At 41.9% G+C, this 25,402-nt stretch overlaps 1 protein-coding gene across 1 annotated transcript; it reads left to right on the top strand.

Moving 5' to 3' along the window:
- Positions 1 to 19,001: 19,001 nt before the first annotated feature.
- Positions 19,002 to 20,271, top strand: LOC306939610 (apelin receptor B-like; the record flags this gene model as incomplete). Its single annotated transcript, XM_079524235.1, has 2 exons — positions 19,002 to 19,303; positions 19,644 to 20,271. 2 exons carry the CDS (start codon positions 19,002 to 19,004, stop codon positions 20,269 to 20,271), a joined length of 930 nt encoding a protein of 309 aa, XP_079380361.1.
- Between the last annotated feature and the right edge of the window lie 5,131 nt (positions 20,272 to 25,402).

Genomic DNA, 25,402 nt, shown 5'->3' with positions numbered 1-25,402 from the left:
ATTGGACAGTTAGTTGTATATTAACTTTTTGAAATTAATTATTAGTGGAGCAGATAAGTGTAAGGATCGTTCAAATGGTGATAAAAGCATGAAATTTGGTACATATACTCTTCAAATCCCACTCTTTTCAAAAATACCGCTGGCCATGCAAAATTCAAAGATGTCGGCCCCAAAAATCCAAGATGTCCGTCCAGAAATGGGTTTTTTCCTTTATAACTTGAAATGCATTGATTTTAAGGCGAATATAAAGTTGGGCATTGCAGATATTCTGGTGCCAAGTACATGTCTGTATCTATTACGGTTCTTGAGATACAGCATACAAGTACTTTTACAGACTCGGGAGAGCTAGAAATTTGTAACATTGATTGTTGTTGTGTGAAATGAAGTGAATATGGTAATACAAATGTTATTTTCATAACCCCATATTTTCAGTAAGGTTATAACATAACATTCTAAATGCAAGATGGCATCCAAGATGGCTGCCATTAACTTGAAGTAATCATATTTTAGCAACTATGACACATTACTTTTTGGCGTGCACTTGTTTTTCGTCTATGAATCGAATTATAGGTACTTTTACAGAATTGGGAGAGCAAAAATATGAGTTTGAGACACACACAAGTGTAGTGCACCTGCCACGACAGCCAGCTTTACTGCCACATTTGGTGAGCTGTTCGCAAGATCTGGCTATTGGAGAGTTGGCTGTCCAGAAGACCTGCCATTCCTCACCAACCTTCTGCCATACCCCGTCTGCAGGGTCATCTGCTTCTGGCTGACACTGGGTTGCCTGGGCCCACACACAACCAGCCTGGTAGGCAGCATGCCTGGTGTGTTGGAGCAGAGCTGCTCTGGTTGGTGGGATTGACTCATAAGGCCTCTGCTTTCTGGTGAACATGTCAAGCCTGGCCTCATCCACAGTAACAGCTGTGCTGGATCTGTCATACATTAGTATGACAAACTTCTCCAGAATCTCTCGGTCACTATACTCCACTGTGGGAGGGTAAATACCCAGTTTGGAGAATAAAGGCCTCTGGACATATGTCCCATGTCTGCCAAGCAGTTTTCTTGCCTTTGTTACGGAAGGCTGACACGGTGACACATCCTGTAAACGCGAGAAAGAATAGCATGCCTTTGACCTTCTCCTGGCCAACATAGTGAAATAGGTCATGCACATTGATCAGGGTCTGACCTTGCCCAAATGCAACCCACATCTTTTGTAGTCCAGCCTCTTGAAGAGCAGCAATGACACTCAGTGCTAAGACCAGAACATCTGTCATTTGCCTTGATTATTATGGATTGGCTACCATGTTCTGCAGCATGTTTGGCTGTCAGCTTCCTCGTGAGAGCATTTATCCAGTCCATCAAGACTAGTTTAATGAGTGCTGAGGACAGGTCCCTTTGTGACAATCATAATATTTGGAGCAAACATTTGTGCAATCTTGTCGCCAAGAAAGTGGTACAACTCTGTCTTGTTGTCATTGTGCCTCAGGAAGTTATGCATAGATGGCATGGTGTTCTTATTTGTCACCTTGCGTCTTCCTCCCTGGCCACGTTTGGACCTGGTTTCAGCTTTAAGACTTGATGGGCTGTACACATCAAAGACCAGATACTTGCTGGTGTACATGTGTATCACTGGTAGGAAGTCGAGAGCTGCATAGTCCTCAAATGTCTTGGATCTTTTTGGTGGCAGGGCATGGACCAAAGTTGACCCATCTACAATGAGAATGTCTGCCTCAGGTTCTTTGTCAACTGGTGGGACATACGTCTCACGGATAGAGGTCAGCTGACTTCTGGCAAGAGTACAATCTTCCACCCTTGCTCAATGCAACAGGGAAGGACCTTCATCCAGCCTTGCTGGATCCAGGATCAATGGCATTTGCTGGATTTTATGAAACATCGGTATGTTTATGAAATCCAGATATAAGTATGAAAGACAAATTAATTCTAGGTCTGTGTCTGTGCTGTCTTTTTGAATCTGCCATTTTGGGTTCAATCAAATAACACACATTCCTGTATGGGATACAACTAGGTTCAGTTATTGTTTAACCTACACCTAGCCCGATTATTCATCCAGTGCCATTTAAGTCCCGTGTGATCTGTACACCATCCGGGTAACTGAAGGCCCGTTACCCTTGGCTCGGCTCTCCCGCGCTGGCACACCCTGTCAATTCAGGTGGGCTATCTAACTATATCACTAACTAACAACTATGGTTTACTAGCTAATGGATATGGGGCTGCTTGGCAGACATGGGACATATGTCCAGAGGCCTCGCCTGTATTCTCCAAACTGGGTATTTACCCTCCCACAGTAGAGTATAGTGACCTAGAGATTCTGGAGAAGTTTGTCATACTATGTATGACAGATCCAGCACAGCTGTTACTGTGGATGAGGCCAGGCTTGACATGTTCACCAGAAAGCAGAGGCCTTATGAGTCAATCCCACCAACCAGAGCAGCTCTGCTCCAACACACCATGGGCGTGCTGCCTACCAGGCTGGTTGTGTGTGGGCCCAGGCAACCCAGTGTCAGCCAGAAGCAGAGGACCCTGCAGACTTGGAATGGCAGAAGGTTGGTGAGGAATGGCAGGTCTTGGACAGCCAACTCTCCAATAGCCAAATCTTGCGAACAGCTCACCAAATGTGGCAGTAAATCTGGCTGTCGTGGCAGGTGCAAGTGCTATAAACTGGGTCTTGTGTGTACAGCTCTGTGAGGTGTAACACTACACTTGTGTGGGTCTCAAACTCATATGTTTGCTCTCCCAATTCTGTAAAAGTACCTATAATTCGATTCATAGACCAAAAACAGGTGCACGCCAAAAAGTAATGTGTCATAGTTGCTAAAATATGATTACGTCAAGTTAATGGCAGCCATCTTGGACGCCATCTTGCATTTGGAATGTTATGTTATAACCTTACTGAAAATATGGGGTTATGAAAATAACATTTGTATTACCATATTCACTTCATTTCACACAACAACAATCAATGTTACAAATGTCTAGCTTTCCCGAGTCTGTAAAAGTACCTATATGCTGTATCTCAAGACCCGTAATAGATGCAGACATGTACTTGGCACCAAAATATCCGCAATGCCTAACTTTATATTCACCTTCAATACGTTTATGTGGCTTAAAATCAATGCATTTCAAGTTATAAAGGAAAAACCTCCTTTCTGGACGGACCTCTTGGATTTTTGGGGCCGCCATCTTGGAATTTTGCGTGGCCAGCGGTATTTTTGAAAAGAGTGGGATTTGAAGAGTATATGTACCAAATGTCATGCTTGTATCACCATTTGAACGATTCTTGCTATAACGTGCACTTATCTGCTCCACTATATGTTGTCATGGGTTGAAAGAGATAAATTAAAAAGGTTGCAGAGAGGGTACATGAGAATGTGTTGAGCAAGTTTGAGATATTTGGCTTACGCCATCTAAGCCAGGACTGCTGCAGACTTTGAGGTCATTAATTGCATTGAGGACTTCAACAGGTGTAATTCTCCTGAAAGAGAATGTGCTGTGGCAAGGTAGTGTATTGGTAAGAACATAGAGATCAGATGTAGGAGTACAGACTGAGGAGAAATGTTGGTTGAAAGCTTGAGCTACTAAAGGGGGATTATGTAGTATGGTGTTGTTGACTTTTAACTGATTATGATGAATGGTTTTATCAGGTGCATTGGTTCATGTTTTAATTCGATAAATACGTCTACGAGAGTCTAAATCTTAGGCTAACTCTGAACAACACCAGCTTAGCTACAGGTAGCATTAAAGGACAACTTTAGTTTTTTTCAACCAAGGTTCATGTTTTAGGATGTTATTAGAGAAAGTAAAAGATGAGTGTTAATTATTTTTCATTTGCTGCTTTCTTTCGTTTTAGGGATTTTAGCTGTTTTTGACAGGGGGGCGGGGGCATTCGAACATGGGGCTAAATATGTATTTTTTTGCAAAATCTTATAGCGTTTGTTTTTTTCAAAAGAACGCTCATCTTTTACTTTCTCTAATAACAACTTGAAACTTGAACCTTGGTTGGAAAAAACTAAAGTTGTCCTTTAAGCTAGCTGAATTGAACTACATTTCCCAGTAGTTCTTTATTGTTAAGCCTTGTGTTCAGGTACATCAGAGCAAAACTTGTTTGTCGTAGGTTGCAACATCAGCGTGTGTGTGTGTGTGTGTGTGTGTGTGTGTGTGTGTGTGTGTGTGTGTGTGTGTGTGTGTGTGTGTGTGTGTGTGTGTGTGTGTGTGTGTGTGTGTGAGCAGAAAAACGATAGACGTTTAGATGTAACACAGTTCTGTTTGCATTGTTTTTATCGGCCCCACTTACCTTAGGGTTAGTTATTATTGTAAGCGGGGAACAATGAGCGCTTTTTGCGGCGTTTGGGTATGTTTTTATCCCCTTTATTTGTGCATGCATAATTGCGACCATAGGTCGCATTTACTATGAAAGCATATCCCGTCATATAAGCATATATGGTCACGCCTCGCGAGTCGTGACATCACGCCTCCATATATGGTCATGCCACATGAAATCTCGTGACATCATGGAGACCCTTAGATCTCCCTTAGATCTCCGGCCAGAAACTCTACATCTGACCTCAAACCCTTAGATCTCCATATATGGAGCTGACTTGTTCTGAGTTCTGACATTTCATATGTTGATCCGTCCCCACCCGTCATTCCTGTTCTAACATTCCATATGTTGACCTGACCTCATCAAACCCTGTACACTCAAGACATGCTCCATATATGAGTACAAAATTAAATTCCATATGTTCATCCGACCCCCATGCCAAAGCGCCAGCGCTCGCCGTCACCCAGGCGGATGCGTGCACACAACCTCGCCCTCAGGGCGTCTTACTGGTTTTATTTGTTTAGATTGTATGGGTGCATACGTTTGTTCGTCATATACCAACAGTCCTACAGTGATGAGTCCGACAACACTGACATGCGCAGGTGGTTACAAATCACCTGTGGCCAGTTACAAATCACCCATGGCGTCCGCGTGCGGTTAGGGTTTGGGTTAGGGTGTCGGACTCATGACTGTAGGACTGTTGGTATGTCTAACGTATGCACCCGTTTGATTTGAATGCAGGGTAATTAAAATGAAAACATAAGTGTTGAATTAACAGCTGTTCCACAAAACTTGGAACAACAAGTCATTAATAAAGCTTGACTGTTAGCCTGGTCCGGAACAGGCTAACTTCACAGCAAAATGTCCATGGTAACTAATGTGTCATTGCTTTCATGAAACCGAGTCAAGCCTAAACATATCCAGATTAACTGCCGAAATTAATCTGGCGAGATAACTCTCGTGAAACCGATTCATCTCTGATCATGGGTTTTGTGAAACAGGCCCCATTTACAGCAACTTTAGTCTTGTTTTGAGTTACAGGAAAAAAAGATCAGTTGCGTTTTTGGGGCTTGTTTTGAAACTTTTGTGGCTACTTTGGCAAATTTAACAAGCCAACATTTCTTTGATGTATAATTCCTCAATGGGGAGGAGTGTGAATCTCATTGAGTGACAGAATGGGTTTGGAGTTTCTTATTAAGCTCTGGCTAAAGTATGTTTGTAATGTTATAACAAATTACCAATTCATAAATTATTATAGACCTACATAGTATAATGATATCTGGTTATAATATTTTTATTAGGAATATATGGCCATATTATTGGGCTTGTTTTGGCTTGTTTTTCAATGTGAGACTTTGCTAATTTATCTTGCAAGATTTGGCTTGTTTTTGGAGGTGGGTTTGCTTAGATACTTAAGATCAGAAGATCAGCCGGACAAGAGAGTGCCAGGGGTTGTCATATACGGTAACATTGTGACTGCACAATTGTACCTGCGCAGCACTGCGCAGTAGAGCTGGTACTACGGTATAGGACAGGCACGAAGCAGACAGACAGGATGTCCGTTCATGCATATACTTACAGAGACAGACAGACAGAGACGTAACCACCTTTTGTATCACCAACCTTTCTTGTTAATAAACACACGTTCATATTGCTTAAAGAGGACTCCGTCCATCTTTTACAGGGGTGGTATTGCAGTCGCTGTACCGCACTGTTGTGATGAAAAGAGAGCTGAGCCAGGAGGCAAAGCTCTCTGTCTACCGAGCAATCTTCGTTCCTACTCTCACCTATGGTCATGAAGTGTGGGTAATGACCGAAAGGATACGGTCGCGAATACAAGTGGCCGAAATGAGTTTTCTTCGACGGGTGGCTGGCATCTCCCTTAGAGATAGGGTGACAAGTTCAGTCACGCGAGAGAGACTCGCTGCTTCTTTGCCTGGAAAGGAGCCAGTTTAGGTGGTTCTGGCATCTGGTTAGGATGCCTCTCAGGCATCTCCCTAGGTCCTCAAGGCACATCCCACTGGGAAGAGTCTCTAGGGCAGACAAATGCGCAGGTGGAAGGATCACATTGACTCAATGGCCTTGGAACGCCTCGGGATCCCCCAGGAGGAAGTTACTAATGTTGCTCTGGAAATGGATGTCTGGAGCTCTCTGGTGGAGCTGTTGCCCGCGTATCCGACTACGGATAAGCGGTTGAAGATGGATGGATGGATGGTCAAGAGAGTTGGCAACACTGGGTCTGGTTTGTGTGGGGGAGGGAGGAGGTGGAGGTCCTGGACTGGGTGGTGAGGAGTGTAGAAATATAGATATAATTCAACAATGTGAAAGATGTTTGGTGTTTTACTTCCTTGTCCTACTGGGAGTGTGAATAAGGAGTCAAGTGTGAGGCTAATCGCTCCAGTGACTTTTGAGATGAAGCCCGGACCGACCTGCCGGACCACCTGAAATCTGTTGTGTCTGTGGACCTTTTTAAAAAACATTTAAAGACACACCTTTTTAGACAGGCCTTTGCAACATAGTGCTGTATTGATTTCTTGATTTTTACCAGTGCCGTTTGCTCTGTCTGCTTTTTCTTTGCTTTATTAAGGGACCAAGCAGTCCCGAAGGGATTTGGTCACTTATTGTTTTTGTCTGTTTTTTTCTTCTTCTCCTTCTGCCAAAATAGCACTTCTGCCTGAACCGTGCAGTCGGTTTTCGCGAAACTTGGGAGAGGGCCATGCCAAATGGTGATGATGCCCACGACCATTGGGTGGCGCTATAGCACTCAATTGTAAATGCAAACTTTGACCATGCATAGCTCATGAACCGTTTGACCGTCGGCAATACAACTTTGATTCACATATGTGTCATGCCGAACAAGTATTGTGTTCTTATTTTTGACCGCTGACCCTTAGACCCTTACATCACCCGTCATTTAGAATTATATGAAAAACAGTTAAAATATTTCTCCTCCCAGAATCTTTTTACACGTAAACGTTGGACCCATACGGACAAAAAATCTAATATGACGTTTTTATGAGCCAATGAAAATGGCTGTTTTGTGAAAATTATTCTTCTGCCCCTAATACATACATGCAGCATCATATGCGTATGAAACTTTAAAGTATGGTAGAGGGTCATGCCAAGTAGCACTGAAACCAGTCTTACTCCAATTTGCGAAAGGTGGGCGCTATAGCAATTTTTTGAAAATGAAACCTTTGAACAGGCATAACTCATGCCTTGTTTGGCCAAAAGTCATGGCACTTGTTTACACATGTTCCTTGACTCATGGGGAACACATCTGTCACATTGACCAGTAAGCTCTGCCCTCAGATATTCCGCCATTTTGAGCAGTTTGAAAAATGCTTATAACTGATTTTCTGCCTGGATCTTTGAGCAATTTGTGTGAAAAGTTCTACACACAATCTATTGACCATTATCTGAAATCCCACTTGAACAGTGTGTACATGAAAACATGAATTTTAAAAATGACCACATCAATTTTCATCAAAAACACTGAATGATTTTGCTGTTTACAACGAAACAAGTGATTGTGTCTGCATAGCTCAGTAGGTAGAGCTCTCGCCTTTGGAACACAAGGTCATGGGTTCAAATCCGGGCACCGCCAAGTCAGCGTATGAGTCTTCAAGAACCCTGCTCCCCCACAATCAAAACCGATGCTGTCACTTACATGGTCTTCTTTTTCTCAAGTCCAGTCTTCCATGTTTCTATGGCTTATTGTGCAAATTGTTCTTATTGTATTGCCTTCCTGCTTGGTCCCGCCTTATCGCTGCTTGCAGCTATATTTCTTATTTGTATCCTTATTATTAATATTGTTACTATTGACATGTTTTGCTTTTATTGTTGTGAAACAATAACTACCGACTATGTCGGTGAAATGTGCTCTATAAATAAAATGTATTTACTTACACAGACAGATCCTCTTATAGTAGACGGCTCACCCATTTTAGGAGCCTTGTTGTAAAAGAGAGAATTACTTTTTAAACAATAGTGATCCTGGCAAAACAAATAGGAGAATGAATGCCATTTAATGAGAAAAGCACTGCGTTTTTCTGGTGATGAGAAGCTGGTGAGTCAACTTCGACATTACTACGTAGGAAGATGTGGTGCAATACTCTATCAAGTAAAATAAATTTGTATTTATTATTAGTAATATAACGAGACTAAATGGCCATTCAAGCACAGTCATAACTATATAGTTTACTAAAAAGTTAACTCAAGTGGATGTCAGAGCCCACACCACAACTATAACAAAGACAAAGTGAACAATAAAGTTATTGTTATTGTAGTGCCTTAAAGAGAGGAATAGCCATATATCTGGATGAGAACCTTCTCAAGCTAAATGAGGATAAGACAGAAGTCCTCATGATTAGTTCTAGTGAGCAGAGGGAATAATTTATAAGTAGACTCTGTAACCTCCGTCCTCCTCTCGCTCGTGAACAAAATCCCAAGAGGAGATCAGTCGGAGAATCAGAGCGGCAGTGGCGGTATTCCAGTCGCTGTACTGCACTGTTGACGAAAAGAGAGTTGAGCCTGAAGGCAAAGCTCTCTGTCTACTGAGCTATCTGCATTCCTGCTCTCACCTATGGCCATGAAGTGTGGGTCATGACCGAAGGCGGATACAAGCGGCCAAAATTAGTTTTCTCTGACGGGTGGCTGGCATCTCCCTTAGCGATAGGGTCATACGAGAAGTTCAGTTACGTGAGAGGGGGGTGACAAACTGACATGTTGAGCCTATAGCATCCCCCTATAGTACCCCCCTTCACATTCAGTACATCCTGTGCTCTTTTGTGGCCAAATATAATTTCCTGGGGTCTAGTAGGACTATAGTAAATATTTAAAAAATAAATCGCTTTAAAATGTTGTAAACAAAATACATATTTAGCCCCATGTTTGAATGCCCCGCCCCCCGTAAAAAATAGCTAAAATCGCTAAAACGAAAGAAAGCAGCAAATGAAAAAAAAGAACACTCATCTTTTACTTTCTCTAATAACAACCCAAAACATGAACCTTGGTTGAAAAAAAATAAAGTTGTCCTTTAAGTTGCATCCTATAAATATTCTCCCTGCACCAGTATGGGGTGGCATAAAGTAGAGGAGAGAGTATCCCAATCTTAACTGTGTCTAGTTTACAAGATTAGAAATATGTAGCATCCAAATATTTCTGTGACTATTTTTCAAAGGTTAGTGATACCCATAGGCACTACACCAGAGGTAGCCGGGCCTTACTGATTTTATCTGCTGCCTCCTGCTGGACGCAGAGCAACCGCAGGCTGCCGAGCCGTTTCTAGTGTAACACACACTGGACTCACATCCTGTCTGGGCGGCCATCCTGAGATGCTAAATAAATAGCGTCAATGCTAGCAAGCTAAAATGAAGCAATCCTTGCTCTAGAAAGCGCCAATGTTCCCATCTAGACCACCGGATAATCAGCAAAGGATAATCAGCAAAGACCTCCGAACATCGCGTGTTTTATCCAAACCATGGAGAGTTATTCAGCTTTTTAGTCAGCCTGTATAAAGGGAGGTGAACGGCAGCGCGGTTGGCCGGTTGCGCAATCTGGTCTAGGATAATATAATAATAATTACCTTTATTTATTCAGGGAAGTCAGTTGAGAGCAAGCTCTCTTTTTCAATAACGCCCTGATTACAGTACACATACCATACAATATAAATAATAAATACATTACAGGATAAGAAACAGTTTAGAGTGAGCAAGTACAGCTGGATCTCAAATGGATCCTTACAAGTCTTTTAAAACGTTCAAGTGAAATCAAAGTTTTCAGTTTTAAGATTGATTGTAGACAGTTCCACATGTGAGGTGCATAGTAGTGAAAGGCTGTTTTACCCAATTCAGAATTCACAAAGGGGATTTCTAACATAAGGTAGTTTTGGGAGCGGGTGTGATGTTGGCCAGTTTTGGGATGTAGTAGGCTGCTAAGATATGTAGGCATTTTTTAAATTAAGGCTTTGTAGATAAAAACAGTGCAGTGCTGTTCTCGTCTCTTAGCTAATGAAGGCCAACCAACCTTTTCATACAACCTACAGTGATGGGTGAGGAACCCATCTCCAGTTATAAACCGGAGGGCAGAGTGGTAGATTGTGTCTAGTGGTGTTAGTGATGACAGAGCTGCATGCATATAAATAATATCACCATAGTCGATAACTGATAAAATTGTGCTTTGAATCAGCTGCTTCCTATTTTTTGAATTGAAGCAAGCTTTGTTTCGATAGAGGAATGCTAGGTTTCAGTTTAGTGATGAGTTGTGAAATGTGGGTTTTAAATGATAGTTTGTCGTCTAACCAGATGCCCAGATATTTATAGATTAAGACTTTTTCAATAGGAGTTCCTTCACTAGTTGTTATGTTAAGGTTTGATTGAGTGGCATTTGGTTTTCTAGAGAAAACCAAATGCTATAACTGCTTGTGATCTTTCAGAAAGATAGCTTTTAAACCAGTTGCAAGACTTCTGATCAAAGCCAATAGGATCGCTAAAGAAGGAAAGGCCAAGCCAAAAAAAAAGAAAGAGAAATCAGCGATCCGGTTTGATATCAATAATAAAGCTTATCAGACGAAACGTTACGCCAGAAGCAGTTGCCGGTTGGATTCCTACTGGCGGAACCTTCTGTCAGAAGCAGTACATTTGTTAAACCCTGCCTTTTTCAGAGCAATATGGGAAAAACATCATTACTATACTCGGCAGCAGTTCAGTGGAATGACTTGTTCAGTTCTTTTGAAAACCTTAAATTCACATTAAAAAGATGGTTGGCCTAATTTTTTAATTCATGTATACTGACTTTTTAGTGTAGAATAGATTAAAAACAAGATCAAACAAACAATCTAGTTTTTATTGGTCAGTTTTTATTAAATTGTTTTGTTTTGTGTTTTTGTTTTATATTTGTCTTGTCTCCTGCCCCCCTTTTCCAAAAGGAAGGGAGCAGGGCAAAATACAAAGGTATTTTGTTTTTGTCTGTTTTGTATTGTTGCTCCCCATCCCCTTTCCCCAAGAGGACCACAATGGAATCACAGTCGTGGCAAGCTGACTGCACAGCGTAGGCGAGGGCGTTCTTTGCCTGTCAAAAGGAAATGGTCAAAATAACTTCAGCTGAATGGAATTACAAAAACATTGAGTGCCACCTGGAGGACAAAACGTGTTTTGCAGGTGCCAGAGAAAATCCATGTGCACATCACAGCACGTTTTTTTTAATTAAATCTTGTAATCTCGTGATTGGCACAGTAGGGTACAGTAGCAGTAATTATCTCGTTTTGATTATAGATTGTGTTAAAACTCTTTGACTGCCACCAAAATCGTCCAGTGCTGTCTCCCACTGCTACTTTGAAAACCCTTCAGTTTCACTTCCCAGGGGGCTATAGCTAATCTGCTAAACAGAAGCATTCATATTGAAAACGCGAGGTAACAACAATTTAGTATTGAGCCCTAAACACTGTGTGTGCGTGAAGTGTAGGGTGGTGAGGAGTGTATAAATAATTAAATATAGATGTATAGATATAGATATTCACAATGTGAAGGGTGTTTGGGGTTTTACTTCATTTTCCTACTGGGAGCTTGAACAAGGAGTGTAAGGCTAATCGCTCCAGTGACAAATAGGAGAATAAATGTCATCTAATGACAAAAGCACTTTGAGTTGTTCTGCTGATGCTACCTCCTCTCTCCTCCTTTTGTCTGTGTGAAGAGGTTTCATCTGAATCTGAGGAGAGGAGATCCTGTCTGGTCCAGGAGGAACCACAACCTCCACAGATTAAAGAGGAACATGAGGAGCTACTTCAAAGACCAGAGGAGGCTGATGAGTCAACGTTGACATTACTAGCAGTGAAAAGTGAAGATGATCATGATGATAAAAACAGAGAGACAGAGCCTGTAGCGAGCACCTCAACTCAGCACATGAAAACACTAGTTGGTTGTGATGTTCTACAGTCCTCTACATCAGCTTGTGACAACCAGCTCCTCTCTTCACACTATTCTGAATCTGACACTGAAGACAGTGATGATTGGGGTACCACTGAAGGTCCGTCAACTTTAAACTCACTGAAATCACACAAGACACAACATGTGGAAGGACAAAGATTGTCTTTGAGCAACATGCTGTCCAAGGACCTGAAATCCTCAAAACAAACTCACTCCATGAAGAGTCACACAGGGAAGAAAAGCTTTAGTTGTACGGAGTGTGGCAAATGTTTTAATAGGAAGGAACATCTGACGATGCACACAAGGGTTCATACAGGGGAAAAGCCCTTTACTTGCAAAGTTTGTGGTAAACGCTTTAGTGAAATGGGTAATCTAAAAAAACACATGAGGACTCATACAGGGGAAAAGCCCTTTACTTGCAAGGTTTGTGGTAAAGGCTTTAGTCAAAGTAGTGATATAAAAAAACACATGAGGACTCATACAGGGGAAAAGCCCTTTACTTGCAAGGTTTGTGGTAAAGGCTTTAGTCAAAGTAGTGATATAAAAAAACACATGAGGACTCATACAGGGGAAAAGCCCTTTACTTGTAATGTGTGTGGTAAAGGCTTTGCTGCGAGTTGTAATCTAAAAACACACATGAGAACTCATACAGGGGAAAAACCCAGGTAGTCCGGCAGTCGAGGTGGACGGGTGGGAAATTTGAGTGTTTTTTTTGTTTGACATCTCACATGCTACTTAAAGCATAAGGTCTGCCATAGGACGTTAATGAGAAGAAGAACAAGCCCAATACTTACAGCCGGTCAGCAAGTGGATTCATGAATGTATGTATTTAGACAATATTTTAGGCCAATGAAAAAGACTATATACCAAATTTCCCACTTTAAACAAAAGAAGCCGGTCGGCTGCCGGACTAAGGTATAGACGCATGAGGACTCATACAGGGGAAAAGCCCTTTACTTGTAACATGTGTGGTAAAGGCTTTGCTAGGAGTGGTCATCTAAATAGACGCCTTAACACTAGGATGTCTGAAAAACAATTACTACTACTATGACGGCTAACGGTCAGGATGACCGTGTTTTTCGTGCTATTTGATTGGCCATTCTCTCCCCCACTCCTAATGATCTTCACACCTCTCTCTGCACCCGTTGACGGCTTGCCATTGTCTTCTAAATGTTACATTCCAACTATAATTCAAGGCAGCAGTTTCAACTCGACAGGACAACTCAAGTTATTTTTTACGTTTTATTTCAGTTTACCAAACTATAATTATAGTGACGGTGTGAGCGCTATATTGAATAGCCTTGCGCAGCAAACACTGTCCGACTTTGTATTGAGCCAATACAATAGGCTACCACACGTTATTCTATAACAGCCAGAGCCAGGCACATTGCTCAGAGTCAGACGAAATACGACATTAGTTATATATTGTCATTTTTATATAGAGGGGGAAACATCGATGTAATTAATATATATTTGATTGATTGTGCCAAAAAAAAGGAAAGAGCTGTGCGTGCGTGCGTGCAAATCAGAAAAGTTTACAGACAAAGGAGTTGGGAGTTTGGGAGCGGCTAGCCTTCTATATAATGCTGCGCACATATTAGCCTATATATATTTTAAAAATACCCAGCATAATTTTTGGGAAGGCTAAGCCTGGCCTAGCCTTACATACCCGCTGCCTATGATCGATGTCATTTATATATATTTGTTTTATTGTGCCAGCAGAGAGGACCGTAGCAGCAGCACGGTTTATATATACACCATAGGATAGATCAAGTCATGTGACGCATCACCGCCACAAATAGTGCTACAGCGTTATCTAAAATGCACTTCCGCATACCTCACTGTCAGTTACTTGGATATTTTCTCCCTCTCCACGAGAGAGGGAGAGAGAGAGAGGGAGAGAGAAAAAAAGAGAGCCGTGATGCGTGGAAATCAGTTCCACTGGTCGCGTGCAGAAAAGTTTACAGACAAAGAAGGACGGACAGAACTGTTCTTCTGACTTACAAAACATTTAGAAGTTCGGGACGTCTATCGGGTTGGACTGATTTCAAACACTGTCATTTTTATTTGGCATCGCGCTGATTCGCGCATCGGCGAGCATTCTCGCTCCAATGAAAGGAAATGTCGGTCGGGTCAAACAGACCATGCTATAAACTTTATTATTCCAGGATAATTGATTCATTTTTATCATCGCCACCTTACATAATTATGCTATAAAGATGGCGTGTATAGTCAACATGTATTTATATCTATTGAGCTATGCGTTTGGTTGAAACAATACGCCAGTCAGTCAACACACCATATTTCACCATATTTTTTTTTTCCGTTTCGAGAAATAAAGTCGGACATCGTTATTTCTGCAAACCGCATATAACAAATATAACATCTAAAACAACAAACTTACAACCTACATGTGGAAGTAGTTGGAATGCAAATGACACATTAGCTTGAACAATGCCCGTCTCCAGCCGGGAGGGAGGTGTGAACAGCACTGCTTGCGGGGGAGAAAGGGTGAGGAGTCTATAGAGCGGTCCCACGGACCGAAAAAGAGCAGACATTTTAGTAGAATTATGTCTAAAATCATATTTCCAAAACGTTTCAGATGGAAAAAAAAACAGAGATGGTTTGAATCTAACATTTAGAAAAAGTCATGCAAGGGGAACTTTCTCAGGACTTCATGGGCAAAGAAAATCCACTTCAAAATGTCAAAATCGGTCAGCCAGACCGCTCCGACGCGCTAGTGTTAAGAGACAATGTCACACTGATAAGAAACAGGATGCGCACGCATAGCGGCAGCACAAGAACCCTTCCTCTCATAAGATGCAATGGAAAAGTTCTAACTGCACTCACGTGTAAAAAATTCCCCATCAAACTTTCAGATGCTGTTTTTCTCCCAGTGTGGAGGAAGAATGATTAGGATTTGTATTGTGATCTCTTGCCCTTGAAATATATAGTCCTTGGTTTCTGTTGTGTTTGAACAATAATAGCAATTCAAATCAGTTGTCCTCAAAACCACACCTCCAGGCACTGTCATAAGAACGGGAGGTGCGCTCATGATCACGGCAGCAGAGCCTGTTTGTGCACGGCTGCACGAGCACCTGCAGCCCATCAAGTATAATTTATGCTTCGTCCCGCGATGGTGTCGCGCACACAGACCTCTGCGCTCACAACAGTCTTGTATATCAGCTGTTCTCTGTGCACAACACTGTTGCGCTTTGAAGTATAAATGTCTCCTAGGGTGCACATCACTAGCCAACACACAAGGAGGTTGAATGGACTGAAACCAGCGCTCCCCAAAACAACAGGTTTTGAGATCTGTTGGGAATTGATTACATGAAACAGTCACCCGTGCGCCCAGTCCCAATGTTTGTAAACAAATAATTGGTATATAGACTCATAAACACTTTAGTTGCAGTTAGGGGCAAATGCTTGGGTCAAAATGCACATCTGAAGAGAATGGGAAGAAGTGGTTAGTTGTTAGTAATAAATGCACATTTTCCCCATGAATCCATTTGAGTTGACACGTGATATATCACACAGACAATTGAATGATCATTCATTCTTATCCAAGATGACTTAATGACAAGTGATAGATACTAACACAGTGGAATCACATAACCCGGCAATATCAACATGACTGATTGACACAATTTAGTTTCTTGATCTTGATGATCTGTTGTATGTGAAACCTATATAAACATGACACAAAAAGTTTGGACATTTGTCTTTGGTAAATTATTTCTCTATTGTAACACTGTTTCAGACATTAACCTTTATATGTTTCGACAGCCTGTTTATTTCCCTTTAAAATTTGTACCCACATGCATTTGTGGGATGAGCAACTCAGTATGTGTTTCTTCACTGTTCACCCATTAAGACCCGAGGCAGATTCTACAAGTTCTCAACGTTTTCGTGCCAAGGACACCCAAAATTGTCTGTATTTGGTCGTGGACACATTGTAAACTTGTAGATGAATTGGCTATTTTTGAGTAATTGATCTAATGTGGTTAAACTGGTTGTGATGCTATATTAACCCATTCTGCTGCACATAAGCAGATGTGAGCTTGTACATTTTTTTTTTTTTTTTGAGTGGTGCAACCACTCCACGGAACTTTGTCCCTATGTCCCAACCTATGTGACTATGTCCCTATGTCTCGATGTTTAGAGTACCAATAGGGGGTGCTGTTGCACCACTTGCTTCAGACTGGTCTGATTTTTCTTCAGGATTTGGAAATTGGAAGTGGTTATATGTGTGTGAGTTTTATAAATATTGAAACAATGGTAAACAAGCGCTTGTGACTAAATACATATATAACTGCTTTGGAACAACGGTTATTTTTTTATTTTCTTCCTGAAAACATACAGTTTTGGACATACAAGGTTTCCACCTGACAGTGGTTTTCCACTGCAGGACACATTTTGAGCCATGTATTACCTATGTTGATGCATTGTCTGAAGGTATAAACCATGTACAATAAAGTACAATGTAGGAATAAAGTATACAATTAATTGTGTTTGAAGTTAACAATGGGTTTGTATAGGAAGGGGGTGGGCAGCTAAAATTAATTTGAACCCTTTCCAGAAACTACTGTAGGCTACTGTTTACATGTTTGTAAGACATATAGTGAGGCTGAACATTCCGATTGTTAAGCTAAAACTTTAAATACAAATCTGTGTATGATCTATAGTCAAGTTAAATGTATGTGTAGCATTACGTGGAAGCGGGGATTGAACCCGGGGCTCCCACTCGCCAGATCAATATGCTACCTACCGTGCCAAATTGCCAATAGGGCTGAGCCCAAACGGCAGGGCTGTTGCGGGCTGGGAGCTACAATCACCCCTCCCCAGTCTTTGAAGCACGTCCTCGCGCTTCTCACTCGGGGGCTTAATGTAGCGAAATGTAGCAACTTTTGGCTAGTTTGGCTAACGGTCGATGTAATCTACCTAAAACCGTCTGAAATCCTTGCGTGCACGCTCTCGCACGCACACGTGCGGTCTTTATGTGCATAGCTGCGTAATATGCGATTAAGTTCAAATTGTCAACCTGCTATATCTGCTGAGAAGTTCACCATGGCTCAAGCCATTGCATTTAGTTGTCTGCAGCCTGCATGTTTAGCATGTACAGTACAGTGGCAGCCATGAAACAACAACTATTGAAATGTAAATGTCGCAGTCCATTCAATGAGGTGTGAGAAGGAGCCATTATGGACAGAACACTTCATTGTTAAACAGCTCATGGGTAGAACAACCAACAACATGTCCACACATGCTCCATATGCTGTTAATTATTAATGATCATTTTACATTCTTACATGTCCACACAACATGCTCCATATGTTGTTTAAATGTGCAATGATCATTTTACCATGGAAATCTGATGATTAGTATTTTTTTGTTACATCTTGATTGATATCTATCTGAGTCTAGTCTAATTTTACAAGTGGCCATGCACCCGGCCCACTATACCGACGATGACCCCAGCAGGCTGACATATGCTTATGACATTGACAGGCGGTAGTGGAGGTCAACAGGCTCCCCTACCCCTAACCCAGAGGTCCTACAAGCTTGTAGATCTGCTATTTTTGAAAAATTGTGAAAGTGTGGCGTGAATCGTTGAATATATATTCATTCAGAGCGGTTTCAGAAGGTTTTTAACTCAAATCTTTGCTTCTGGGGGGGTCCCTGGAACAACACATTTTCAGATGGGGGTCCACAGCCAAATACAGATAATTCTGGGGGTCCTTGACATGAAAAAGGTTGAGCACTGCTGACATAGAACAAAAAAAGTTTCAGAAAACTGTTAGGATTTAGAAGACTCTTTTTTTTAGAATCGTCCTCAGGTCTAAATGGGTTGAAGAGTTAAACTAAAATTTTATAGCGATTTATTTTTTTATTATTTACTCTAAAAGTTGTCCTTTAAGGTGCTGGGTTAGAAAGTGACATCAGAAAAATAATACTTTTTCTTCTTTCTTTATGGGAGCAGATCAGTGTGCGGGTTAAGGGCCCAGGCTGGCCGAGCAGTCCGGGCAGCTAGGCTGGTAATCCAGACATTTGCTGCATGTCTTCTCCCCATCTCTCTCCCCGTTCCCTGTCATCCTACTGTACATCTATAAATAAAGGCATTTTTTTTCAATAACAGTTGTGCTGGTCAAGTTTGTTAAAACGTTTGTTAAAATGTTTTGTCATTATTGTTATTATTCTCAAGTACCCCGTGTACCCCTGGGGTTACCCCCAATTGAGGAACAATGGGTCCTAGGAGGGAGGGGGCTTGGGCATGTCCGAGGATGGGACTAGGGCATGTCCTAGGAGGGAGGGGGCTTGGGCATGTCCGAGGATGGGACTAGGGCATGTCCTAGGAGGGAGCTGGGGGCTGCTTGGGCATGTCCTAGGAGGTGGGGCTAGGAGGGGATGCAGTTCATCAAGGGTATATAAGGGTCAGACCACTCAGATGTGAAACACACTTCAGAGTGCTGACAACTTGTCCTGGGATCACGTCCATCAGAAGTACAGTAGCTTCACACTGTGGACGTTGTTTTGAAGTTTCGTTAATTTGAACCTGCACAGACTAAATACACATTTCAAATACGAGAACGGGATCATCAGAGAGGAACAAAATGGAGATGCAGAATGAAAGTGCTTATGAGTACTATGACTACGATGAGAACCAGACGTCCAGCATGCTGTGTGACTACTCAGAGTGGGGACCTTCATACTCTGTCATCCCGTTGCTCTACATGCTCATCTTCATCCTGGGCCTGTCTGGAAACGGACTGGTCATCTTCACCGTGTGGAGAGCACAGGGCAAGCGGCGCACTGCCGACGTCTACATCGGCAACCTGGCTGTAGCCGACCTGACCTTTGTGCTCACTCTGCCTCTGTGGGCAGTGTACACGGCCATGGGCTACCACTGGCCCTTTGGAGTGGCCCTGTGCAAGATCAGCAGCTACATGGTCCATCTGAACATGTACGCCAGCGTTTACTGCCTTACCTGTATGAGCTACGACCGCTACCTGGCCATCGTACGCTCCTCCTCAAGGTCATTAGAGTTTTGACTATCATTTTGATTTGGTTTTGACCTGTTTATTTTCAATTTCAATAAAGATTTGATTAGTTTCAATATAGTTTTGATTAGTTTTAACCGTGGGTTTTCTAGTTATTTTATGAATGAAATAAAGCAGAAAGATTAAAACTAAGCACATTTTCTCTATGATTAGTTATTTTTTTGAAAGTTTTGTAGACAAACAATACAGTTTCAGGTATCTTTTTAATATTATTTCAGTTTTATAAAATGTGGATTAGTTCAAATTCAGTTATTTTCATTTAGCTATTTTTTTAGGTAACTACAGTATAACAACCATTGTGTCCTCTATGTCCAGCTCACAGCTTCGTACCCGGGGTCACATGAGGGCGTCCCTGACAGTGATGTGGCTCCTGTCTGCTCTACTGGCTGCCCCCACTCTAATCTTCCGCACCATCAAACATGAGGAGACAAGCAACCGTACTTCCTGTGTCATGGACTTCAGCCTGGTGGTGACAGATAAGAACAAAGAGAGCCTGCTGGTGGCCGGCCTCAGCCTCTGCTCCTCAGTCTTGGGGTTTCTTCTACCTTTCTTGGCGATGATGGTGTGCTACTGGTTCATCGGATGCACCGTCTCCCGCCACTTTGACGGCCTGCGCAAGGAAGAGCAGCGCAAGCGGAGACTGTTGAGGACCATCACCACACTGGTGATGGTGTTTGCTGCCTGTTGGACTCCCTTCCATGTGCTGAAGAGTGCTGACGCTCTCTCCTACCTGAACCTGGCTCCAGACTCATGTGCCTTCCTACGTTTCCTCCTCCTGGCTCACCCCTACGCCACCTGTCTGGCCTACGTCAACAGCTGCCTCAACCCCTTCCTGTATGCCTTCTTTGATACACGCTTTCGCTCCCAGTGCCTGGGCCTGTTCAACCTGAAGAAGGCTTTGCATGCCAGCCCTGCAATCTTACTGGCCTGCCAAAAAATCTAGGTTCAGTGCCTGGCCACAAAGTGTATCAGCTGAGCATGATGGCAATGTCTTTGGCCAGTTATCGGGACTATAAACGGATCCAAAGTGGCATGTCACACAGCATGTGACTGAAAGGGGTAAATTGAGGATTGTGGTGTATTGGTTCAGCCATTCTCCTCACAGGCTTCCGGTGGAAGGAATTCATGTTCGAGGCAAACTTCTTAAAACTCCTTAAAAAAAGGGAACAATCTGCAGTATGCCTATGGTGCAGACATTTTTGGACACAGCAGGAATGTGTGTCAAATGGACCAAAATGTGACTGTTGCTTCTTGCAGAGTTTATGCAAAGTGTAGATGAGCTTGGACCTCTCGTGTCTTTTCTAGATCTGGTGAAGAACTGTATTAGGCATGCTTGTGCTGCAGGCACTTGTTTTCATGTGTAAGCACTTGATTGTTTTAATTCCAATCTTATGGGATGTATATACACCAGACAATTATTTTGTTGGTGTTTGTGTTAATTGTTTTGCCAGTCAGCAAAGCAGTGACCGAGATTGATCATTGTTGTAATGAGCGAACTTGGTTTGTAAATATGTGAATAGGCTACACATTGTGAATATAAATTAAATTATGGAATTCAAATTTATGATTTGTAATAAAAAAGGTGGATTAACAAACAATGAATCTCGTCCGTCTGTTAATTGCTTGCTTGTTAAAGGCTGTAAGTGATGCTATTATATTAATAGCTCTAAATTCACATGACCACTCAGATAAGATTCGCATTTCAAAGTATTGACAACATTTCCTGGGATTATTCTCATCAGAATTATATATATTTTTCCTTTCTTGACATTGGTCAGTAGTGGGTGTGGACAATAGTAGGTCCTCAACAATTATATGAACATAGGTTGAGAATGGGTGAGGTCATACATATTTTACCACAAAAAAGTACTAGATAGTACAAGCTATTGCTATTATATAGAGCGTTGTAGTCCCGCCCCTTTCATGACGACGCCAGGCCCAGGAAATAATTCCCAATGCATTTTTCCCATAGACATTTCAAAATGTATTTATTTAAAGATCTTTTAAGCGTTGTATAAAGCCAACTCGAGTCGTGACAAATCATGACAAGAAAACACAATATTTTGGACCAAACAAATAATTACAAAGAAGAAAAACAAGAAGAAAAGTGTTGTAACCTGCCGTTTTCTTCTTCTTTCTAATTATTTGTTCGGCCCGAAAAATTGTGTTTGTTGTCATGATTTCTCACAACTCGAGTTGGCTTTGTACGACGCTTAAAAGGTCTTTAAATAAATATTTTTTGAAATGTCTATGAGGAAAATGAACGGGGAATCATTTCCTGGGCCCTGGTAGGGGGCAGGACTGTAACGCTCTATAAAAACGTACAACTAAACAGTGTTTTAGCTTTTTCCACAATGTGTACAAGTAAAGGTTTACAGACACTACAGAGACTGTAAACTAAGGAACTGAACTTACTATCTTGTGGATTAAGTGTGAAATTATATGAGCTCCAAGCTTGTGCGCCAACAATGGTACCACAGACTTCTATGGAAAGTCATCTACAGACAAAAGGCTAGTCTAAACGTAGCCAACACGGATTGGAGCTGGTGGCTGGTTCACTGTTTCTCCACTGACATCCACGTCTCTTTCCACGTACTTTGTTACACTTAACTCAACTACAACAATCAATCAGTTTCTCTTCGGTATTTTCTCTTATAAAATGGCATGCAGATGAAATTTAAGCTCTCTCCACATTCACGTTTCACCAGGTTAACTTGACGCTTTTGATTGATTGAAACATTTATTAACAGTTTGCAGAATTACAGTACATTTCAAGTACAACTCACAGTTGACAAAAACTGTCAACTGTGAGTGGACGACACCATAAAGTATTGCACTTGTTTACAAGAGGGTCCACCATTTTCAATTCATCATAACATTTAGAGACGTACAAACTTCTATATAGCCAAAAACAGGAAATCAGAGGAAGTAAAAAGGGGGAAAAAGCATATACAGTGATTTTCAGAAATTACGGGGGCCAGTTTCGAATTGCAGCCATCCGTAGGTGCCCTTTGAGGGCGGTTTGAAGGAGTCAATGGATTTGCATGTCTTAATGACTGTTGGTAGGGCGTTCCACATTTTGGTGGCATAGGAGCGAAATTAATTTAGTCCCTTGTTTGTGCCGAATCTGGGTTGCACATGGTTTGTTGAACTCCCTCTGGTGTTGTGGGTGTGGACTTTGTTGACATTAAGGAAGTATTTAGACAGGTACATGGGTATCTTGGTGGTGTTGTAGCGGATCTTGTGGACCAGACCCATTGCAAGATGCTGTACTCTGTCATAAAACCTAAGCCATTCCAGCCTGTCAAAATGGGCCGGGGTGAGGTCCCTCTACATTCAAGAGTCACCAGAGTTCTCTCTCAACCACAACAAACTACAAGCTTTGGAATGAGCTGCCTCTGAACATAAGACAAGCACCCACCCTTCAGGTGTTTAAATCACACCTCAAGAGTAATTTTTATACTCTGGCATGTCCAATCACAGCATGAGTTGTTTTTTATGCTGAAATCGACACTGTGTATGTTGTATGTTGCTAAATTAAGTGTAGTTTTTAATTATTTATTGTAAAGCATGTTGGTACAACTTTGTTGTAATTTAATTTAATTAGCATTTTCCCAGCAGCCTGGGCATTTTCCAGCTCCTGCTGCTGGGTTGTGAAAAAATAAGAAAATAAACTAAAAGTCAATGCAGCGGCCCTTCCTCTCCCAGTCCCCATAGCGGGTGGGCTCCGGCCATCTGGGGCCCCCCTTCTCCTTGGAGTCAGGGTTGACGTCAGGACATATTCCGAGAACACCCTTCTTGCCCTTCCCTTCGGGCATGTCAAACCGGCCCTGCGGGGCTTTCTCTTTCTGCAGTGGTTCCTTGTCCTTAACCGGTCCACAGGCTGACCGTGAGCATCCTCTGAAAGCAGCTGGTCCCACTACGAATCCCTTGGTTACACAATGTTTGCTTGTAGCAGCACAGAGCCTCAGGAGAGACAAGTTCTTTGTACAGGTGTTAATTCAACGTAGCTTATTTACCTATTATCCTCCTCTTTCTTTCTTTGACGCCGCAAACGTAAGGGTCACTGGAAAATAACTGGCTCCATATATGGAGCTTATGGAGTCAACCATGACCATTTATGGAATCTTGGGTCGACCATTTGCCCAAATATGAAGATCATGTGGTCACTCACACTGACCTATTGAGTAGCAATGGTGATGTACCCAAGATGATGTGACATAAACAGTCACAGTGCAACCTGAAGTAAATGCTATTACGCAGCCCATATTCAACAACCTATCTTCCTGTGTGAACTTCTCTTCCTCCCTGAACACCATGATGGGATTTAACTAATAATCCTTCCCGCCGCTGGCCTTTCAACGATAATGTAATTGATTATGCCACTATAGGCGAGTCAATAGGCTATATGGTTTAACCCCCAAATGGATACAAAAGGGTTTTCAATGGATTCTGGTAGTATTTGGCATGCTAAATAACATACTAATGTTTACCAGAATATACTTCCCAGAAACCAAGATGGCTGCGGGGAGCTTAAAATGGCTATGTCTCAAATGGGAAAAAAATGTTGCAAAGGATTTTCCAAATGATTCTGGTACAAAATATACCTGAAAGTGGAGCAACATTAATTGTTGACATGAGTGGAAAACATCTATTGTCCTGTATTGTCTATGTATATTTGGCAAATAGAAACAGACAGTATGATACTGCATCCATGGACCTTAAAGTTATGTCAAATCAATTTAATTTGCCAAGCCATCCATAGATACCTCTCTTCCTAGTATTCTCTACGACACTGAGCAAAAAAGTACTGGCGAAGCAGACAACCCGCAGCACTCCAGGTTAGAACAAAATCCTTCACGGTGCAAGGCTCGAAGATACAGGATGAAATCAAGAAAATGCCAGCACTCATTATATGTCCTTTTCACATGAATTTATTTACCTCTGACAAGAGTGGACAACGTACGCATTTCGGCCTGGTTGGCCTTCCTCAGCGTTGTGACAAGACAACAGGAAGTGTGGTATTTTACAATCAAATGTAATTGAACACAGGTGTCAACTGTTATCATCTTACACAGTATCAAAAAGAAGACTATATGGCAGGGGTCGGCAACCTTTTTGACATGAAGTTTTTCATTTTCTTGATAATCAGTGTGCTGTATCAACATAAAGTTTAATTATGTCACCACATACAAATTTTATATTTCCATCTTGCCCTGATTACTCTGAAACCGGGGAAGGAACAAACTGAATGTGGCTCTTACAGACCAATCTCACTTTTAAATTCTGATGCCAAAATTATAGCTAAGGCTTTGGCTATGAGATTAGATAAAGTTGTACCATCTATAATTAAAAATGACCAAAATGGCTTTGTGATGAATCGACAAGGATTTCACAATGTGAGAAGAGTGCTCAATATAATCAATACATATGAAGGGTCTCCGGATAAGGCTATATTGTCGCTGGATGCCCAGCGTGCTTTTGATGAGGTCCAGTGGCCTTATCTGCTGGAGGTGCTTAAGGGTTTTGGAATTGGAGAGTATTTTTGTAGATGGATTGATATCCTTTCTGTTGACTCCTCTGCCTCAGTTTGTGTCACGAACTGTACTGTCAATCTGTCATGATCTATATATATTCTGTGTACTCTTATTGTGTAGTTGTGTTTCCTGTTCTGCCTAGTGGTGTTTGCCTGTCTTGTCTCACCTCCCTGTGATCACTAGTTTTCTCCACCTGTGTCCTGTTAGTCTCCCAGCCAATCCCAGTGTTGATTGTAGTTCTGTTGCACCTGTGTCTAGTCTATTTAAACCTCCCTGTGTTCGGTGTTCCCATGTCAGATTATAAATCAATGTTACTGTGTATGTCCTGCTACACTACTGTGAGTTTTATGATAATAAATATATTGGACTGCATCAGTTTGCCGGCCTGGTTCTGCTTCTGGGTCCTCACCTGACACACCGTGACAGTATAATCTGACCAACATGGACCCAGCAGAACTCCAGCAGATCGATGAGGACTTGCAAGTTATCGACAGCTATGTCAATGCGGTTAAAGAGACGACTTGTGTTCAGCAGCAA

This window comes from Electrona antarctica, assembly GCF_951216825.1.
Source record: "Electrona antarctica genome assembly, chromosome: 16".
Classification (NCBI taxonomy): domain Eukaryota; kingdom Metazoa; phylum Chordata; class Actinopteri; order Myctophiformes; family Myctophidae; genus Electrona; species Electrona antarctica.
Note: the sequence above shows the minus strand (reverse complement) of the source record. Positions and strands in the feature narration are given on the sequence as shown.